Genomic DNA, 7,235 nt, shown 5'->3' on the forward strand with positions numbered 1-7,235 from the left:
GACAAAGTGATGGAAACCATGTTTCATTTCTGCCAAAACCAATTCGATCAAAAAGAAATTGCATGCTTTGTTTTACTCCAGTTCGAAATAGCTCGCAGAGTACCCGGTGATCCTGATTACATTCCTAGCAGATACGAAATTGAAGATGGAATTGATATTGCACTGGATTTGGACACGAGAGATGATTATTTTGCGATGACCGATATGTAGACATAAGGAAAGGTAGACATAAGGATTTTTTTGTTAAATGTAAAACAACCCTCAACGTTTAGGCTGGAAAACCGGGAAAATGAAAACCTAGTTGAAACTTTTGGATATCAACCGGCTACTCAAGTAAAACACAAAATCACATTTAAAAAAGGGTTATTTGCGGATTTATTGTTTTAAAATTGTCACAGAGGTTCGACATATCGCTCTGGACCGGAAATAGCGTATTGGAAAGGTTTGAAGAACTTGTAAACAATGTGGAAATGTGGAAGAAAGGAAATAGATTTGATTGTCATGTCTACCTCACTGCATTCCAAACGCCTTTTACGTTTAACATTTACCCAAACCCCAAACTCCACAAACCAAAAAATGGATTTATTTACTTCGGGTAAGTGTATTTTTCGCAAATGCTACTGTATTTTTACAAGGCTACAAAATAAATTCATTTCATGACAGCCTGAACAATACTTACCTTGCATACTAAACTTTTGTCTAATCAGAAGCAATTTTGTTCAATATTTCACATTTATTATTTGAAAATTGCTATATGACTGTCATTAAATTGTTGTTCTTTAAAGGCATCTTTTCACTTGGGCAGACCAGCACTCCTATCTTCAACATGGTTTTGCGAGGGTTTATCACAGTTTGTTCCATGGCTTACTTGAGTACATACCACCATTGGAACAATTTGATTGTTTTGTTCAACTCCAATTCGAAATAGCTCGCAGCGGAAACTGGGAATCTGACAAAATTCCAACTAAAAACGAAATTATAAATGGAATCCGCATTGCTCTAAATTTTGACACAGCTGATGTTTATGAAACTATGACAGACATGTTTCACGGTGGATACAGAAAAACGGCATACGAAAAGTAGGTCCCTTTAATCACATTACAATTGAAGTGCAATAGACATAAATACATGTTTGACCTCATCTTTCATTTTTCAGGCTTGTCGAATTGGAAACAAACATCGCAATGGGAAATTTATCACTGCAGTGATCCTCAGATTCATATGATCATCCAGGACTACTTTTCTCAAACCCTGAATGATCTGGATCAAATGATGATTCTTTCTATTGCCGCCCACGATAACAAACATTTTTTATGGGACAAAAATTGATGTAGCCTATTTTTGCTCGTTGTCATGTTTTGTTTTTTTATCGTTTTAAATCCGTTTGAAATAAACATGAATTTCTTTAAAGCGTTTGTTTGGTTAAAGCTGTAAAACGTTTAGACTCGTGTTAATTGTTCACTAAATTTTGCTTTCAAAACGGTCAGCAAAAGAAAAAAGGTTGCAGACCCCTGCTCTAATTTGCCTCATATGTCATTTCCAGTCGAATGTGTAATGTTGAATATCTGCCCGTTGATGCCGATAAGCCTTAAGAGAATAAAAAATGGCTTGTTGAATTACAATTTTAAGTCTCCGTCTTTCAAAAACATGTTTTAGACTTTCATTCTTCTTTTTCACGACCATATGCAAGGACTGCTACAAAAATAGACATTTATCCCGAAAACGTATCGGTAACGAACTTCTCACGGACCGATTCATATAACATCACGTGAACACGCCCCGGTAATAAGCGCGGAACGTCGTGCGACGGGAGAATCGATTCGAGCTTTGTCACGTTCCGTTTTCACGGGTACGCAAAAGTTTGGGACTGACTTATGGAAGTTCCTTAACAGCTAACGCTCGTGTACTCTGATCGGCAAGACATCTTTACTTTTACATTTATTCACGTCCAACCACAACAATCCAGCACTCTCAACTCTACTCTTATCGCAGTTATCTCTATCTTCTTCTCAGTTATGTTAAGTTATATCGTTAGATGGGCGCTCTTGTAATGTAACGCTGAGGCAACAATGAAAAGGGTAAAAGGCGCTAACATGCCGTGACGATTTCCTTTAGATAAAACAATGGACACTGCAACGGGTAACGGCGCACGATAAAACTGGCACACTAGGACAATGACAACACAATAGCGACTGCAACGACAGACTCTAGACCAGTGGTTCTCAAACTTTTTTATTGTTGGGGCCAAATGGTATTTTTTAAGTGTATAGCCGCAAAAAAACAAAACCTTGAAAAAATCGCTAAAGAAGATGACTTTGAATGCTAAAATAGCAATGTTTGGTGGTTTTCTGAGGTCTGGTGCGAGCCGCAAAATAAGTAGTTGGGAGCCGCATGCGGCCCCGAAAACCGAGTTTGAGAACCACTGCTCTAGACAAACCGACATTGCCCATGATCCGTGGTAATTGGATCGTGGGATATTGTCATGGGACGTTCTAGAATATTTGTGACAAGCTACCTAAAGGCCCCCAACAAGCTGTACTTACAGATAACATTTTTGCAGATCTTAGAGAGCGAACACATCGAAAGCGAAACAAAGAAGAGGATAGACGACGATTGGAAACGCGTTTCGATTCTCATTTCGTGTATATTCAAATTCTATGATATTTGTGTCTTTTTTTCCTTTCTTGCGCGCTGGATGCGCAAAAGTCAGAACGATACGCTGATAAATTTCAGAGTGTAGCTGCCGCGTTGAATGAAACAACGCAAAGATTTTAAAAACAGGAACCGAATTTTCTAACCATCTTTCGAAAGTTGTGTAGCGATACGAGGCACTTTAAAATAGAATGACACAGCACAGAAATTCGCTGCATAAGACGAGAGTGAAAGAAAGAAGGCATTCTGACGGGATTGCTGTAGATATGCATGGGTCAAATGTTTTGAATCGTATCACTAAAACCCATCTTCGTATCAAAATCGTATCACTAAAACCCATTCCCAGAGTCTTATGGCCAACAACACCAACTAAACGTGGATACGTAAGTTATACGACATATTTTGTTGCGTTGTTTTTGGAAGCTATTGTTTGTTACTTAATCAGTGGTCGCGGTTTTAACGACAATGACACCGTGCTGGTGGGCAGTAATGTTAGTAATCCTTCATGCGTACTACACACGGACTTAATTTTATTAAAAACGTCTTCTATTTGCATACTTTTTTTTATTTTTTTTATTGGAGACGACAATATAACCCGTTTATCGGACGGTCGTCACATGTCGAGGCGAGGAGGGGCCTCTACACATAAGAAGAAAAAAGAACTTATGAAATACACTAGAATAAACCTTTGCACAAACTACATACACAAGTTTTCTGGCAGTTCTCTGTTTTATGTTTTTAATTAAAAATGACTATGTTTTAATTAACCTAATACAAATAGAACGATAGGTTTGTTGATCAAAACGAATTATTTGCTGTGCAACCCGTTGAACGAAATACTTGTTCAATATTTTTCTGTTATAAGTCGTGCACTCGTATCTTTCTCTTATCTTTCTCTCTCTTAGGCCTGTCTGTAAAATTGTTTCATTCGCATAAACTTATTTTCCATGAGCTTCTTTGGACCAAAAACGATTATGTTTGGGCCGAGATCGGATCTAAAATTTTACCCCGCTTACAACTATGGGTAAATGGGAGTTTGCCAACTATAAGTTTTTGTTACATTTTTTTAATATACTTCCAACATATTGGTGTCCTTCGTTGTTTTGTCGTTTGATTGATATAATGTAAAAAAATGTATCCCGTGAAGTTCGTCACGCTATAAATTTCTATTTACAACTTATGCAAGTGGCCCGGTTTCTGAATCAATGACTTATGTAGTCTTGCAAACGGCGTTACTTTTTGGCAACTGTAATGCAAGTTAGTGGTTCGTTTTGTTTCTGTGCACTATTTTAGCAAGGGTCTAAAACAGGGGTGGGGAACCTGCGGCCCGCTTGCCTTTTGAAAGTGGCCCGCGTCACAATTTTGTTAAAGTATAGCTTAAAACGTAGCATAAAAAAAAACAATAATAAAACGTTTATGTACAAATATTTACTTGAAAAGACTTTTACACATTTCTACATTTGAAAGCCAAACTTATTAAAATGGCCACACTTTCAACTAGTGATGCACCGAAGTTTCGGTTGGCCGAAACATTTCGGCCGAATACGCTGTTTTTCGATGTTTCGGTTTCGGCCCGAACTTTTTTGAAAATTCGGCCGAAACCGAACTTTTTGATTGCATGGAATTAATACCCAAATTTTCATTTTCGCCAATACGAAACATCATAAATACTTGCCACATTGTCTGCGAAATGTTACAAGTTTAGTGAAGCTTTCGCATTGTGAAAGTGATTTTGGTTGTCATAACTGAGTTCACTTGCATCAACAACACAAGGTTCAGTTAAAAACACCCATAAGAAATGCGGTTTTAGGTTCGGCCCAGGGCTGCCAATGAGAATTTCAACAAAACCCAAGACTCACAGCCAAATAACCCAAGAATTTAAATGAAAACCCAAGAATGCAAAATGTGGTTAGAAATGCAATTAATTAGGAAATTTACTCGTTTCATTGACAAATATTTGACAATTTACAATCCGGAAATGAAACTTTACAAACTTTTGGTAGGAAATGGTCAATGCAAGCAAAGGGAATATTATGTTCAATAAAATATGCAGCAATCGCCAGTTCACTCTTGGCTGTTTGATGATCATCATCTGTTTTCTTTTTTATAAAATTAGTAATGTCTACAGTATATTTAAAAGCTTTAAAACTTCTTTGATGGTTCGCAGTTTTTATGTTTAACGAACATTGATCTATTTGCATTTTTGAGTGTAACGATTGCTTTCACTGTATACTTATCTAGAAAGAATTAAGGTCTAGAATAGAGAGAAAATAAAAGAGATGATAAAATGGCCCAAACAGTGCAGCTACCCGAAAAACTTTTCTCGTTAAAATAGTTCTTACATATATCTATTTCATCAATAAGACTCAAAACCCAAGAATTGCTATAATTTTCAAAATAAAACCCAAGAACCCAAGACGTCAAGTAAAAACCCAAGATCTTGGGGCAAAACCCAAGCTTTGGCAGCCCTGGTTCGGCCTGATTCGGCCGAAATTATTCGGCCTCGTGGCCGAATATTCGGTTTCGGCCCGAACCTTTTTAGGCGGGTTCGGTGCATCACTACTTTCAACCACTTGCTATATTTGTTACGTAACAGTCACTCGATTGTCTCTCCTTGCAGCAACAAATCATTTGCCATGTGGTGTTAGTTTTAAATGGAGCTAGGGTGTTCCAGAAAGAACGGACAGGTTTTAGTCGAAATAAGTGATAAACCTGTATGCCTTGTTTGTTGCAAACAAGTAACAGCAAAGAAAAAATCAAATCTGGAGCGATGAAATATAAAATCACTTTTGTGCTTAGGGTATTATTCCAAGGAATTTGAAAATTAAAAAATATTTGGCCCGCCCGAAAATATTGTGCAATTCATGCGGCCCGCAGTACTAAGTAGGTTCCCCACCCCTGGTCTAAAACATCACTTTGACAAATCAACACGAACACAATTATATTTTATTATATTTCGGGTTTAACGCTACATATAAACTAGGTTTTGCTACAAAATACGTTTGAATAAAATGCTGCATGTTATTCTTGGATAAGTTCCGGTTGTAGTGAGAAGCGTTTTGCGTCAGTTGTTTAGAAGATATCGCATGAGTTTCTGGTCGTTCTTGGAACTGTAACCGGTTGTGGCTACATGCGTAAATTTGCAAATCTGCGTTCGTTTTCCAATCTGACAAGCCTATAAAATAAAGGAATATAGCATAACTTTACGATTTTGTAATTGTAAAAAATAAACACTTACTCTCGGTAAGCTGCTTTTCTGGGGTCCCCCTTGAACATGTTTATCATTATTTTGTACTTTTCAGGTGTGTTAAAATCCAGAGCAATTCGAATTCCATCCTTAATGTGTTCTCTGCTAGGAATATTATCAGGATCTCCTGGAGTTCTGCGTGCTATTTCAAACAGAAGTAGAATAAAACAGCCAAATGCTGGTGTTCCGAGAAGATGTGCGTTTGAAAAAAACGCGTTTTCCATGAAATCCATGTAAGTCGACCGAAAATCCGTACACTTCAAAACTGTTTCGTATAGTATCTTCCAACCCGACCTAAACCTACCATAACAGTTTATGGAAAGTTAAGATCTAAAATGTAAGTGGTCAGAGTGTTGAGAAAAAGTTTTCACGCCAAGTGGGAAACTTAATCCAGTTGATATAGTTTTTGAAGTAAAAAGATTTTAACAATGTTGTGCTTTTCCACATATTTAATTTCTTACGGAAATATCACTCTTCCATTCCCTGGTTGGTTGCTTTCATACCAATGTGGCCAAATCCTGAACACAGGTGTTGATAAATTTTCTTCAAAAAACCTAAATTCAGAGCCGTAGACCCAATCATCGCTTTCCACCAGGTTTTTAAATGTAGGCAGTATGTTGTATCCCGTACAGTCCGAAATGTCGAAATCCTGCACAATGGATAAAAAAGTTTACATCGTTTCTTAAATAATTTTGCCGAAATGGATTGGTACTTATAGCTGGTTTAATAAATAGATTGCTGCTGGATTTAAGGGTTCAATAAGGGCTACAGTTAATTTTGTTCATGTTTTTGCAATACAGTTGTAATTAAGCTGGTTAGGTATATTTTTTAACCACCCAAAACAGTAGGCGATAATTGCCACTCTCACCTAACAAAGTGATTTTTATTGCTGCTAAGTAACTTTTAGGTGGAATTACAAAAGTCAGCAATTGCAAACCAAAGTCTATATAAAACAGTGTTTTATATATAATTTGCTGAATACAATGTACTCAAAAGTCTAAATAGTTACCAACAAACAAAGTACAAACAAATGGGATTGACCTCTTTGACTACCGTTATTTCTCTGCGGCGTAGGCTTTGCATGCTTTTTTCGTCGGGCTTCGTTTTTTGCTTTAACTATAATGTAACTACTTTCACTGAAACCCTTTTCTGTATGGTGGCTATGTTTGCTTTCCTACAGACTGTTACCTAGCCTAGCCCCTGTATAACAGTATAATGTCACCAGGACAAAGATTGACAATAGCTGAATGAATTGGCTTAAGTAAGTGTATAGGGGTAGACTTTAGCAACAACAAAACTAATATCACTTACTCTCAAATACAAACGGGACGAAATA

At 37.1% G+C, this 7,235-nt stretch overlaps 1 protein-coding gene across 1 annotated transcript; it reads left to right on the forward strand.

Moving 5' to 3' along the window:
- Window positions 1–2,082: 2,082 nt before the first annotated feature.
- LOC145204765 (uncharacterized) lies at window positions 2,083–4,079 on the forward strand. Its single transcript, XM_080077362.1, has one exon. It carries the CDS (start codon window positions 2,844–2,846, stop codon window positions 3,396–3,398), a length of 555 nt encoding a protein of 184 aa, XP_079933488.1. The 5' UTR covers window positions 2,083–2,843; the 3' UTR covers window positions 3,399–4,079.
- The last annotated feature ends 3,156 nt before the right edge of the window (window positions 4,080–7,235 follow it).

Source organism: Phallusia mammillata, chromosome 8, assembly GCF_965637545.1.
Source record: "Phallusia mammillata chromosome 8, kaPhaMamm4.hap1.1, whole genome shotgun sequence".
Classification (NCBI taxonomy): domain Eukaryota; kingdom Metazoa; phylum Chordata; class Ascidiacea; order Phlebobranchia; family Ascidiidae; genus Phallusia; species Phallusia mammillata.

Bases quoted from the DNA above. Each gene is read 5' to 3' on its own strand.
- LOC145204765 (XM_080077362.1), top strand. From the start codon at position 2,844: ATGACACAGCACAGAAATTCGCTGCATAAGACGAGAGTGAAAGAAAGA.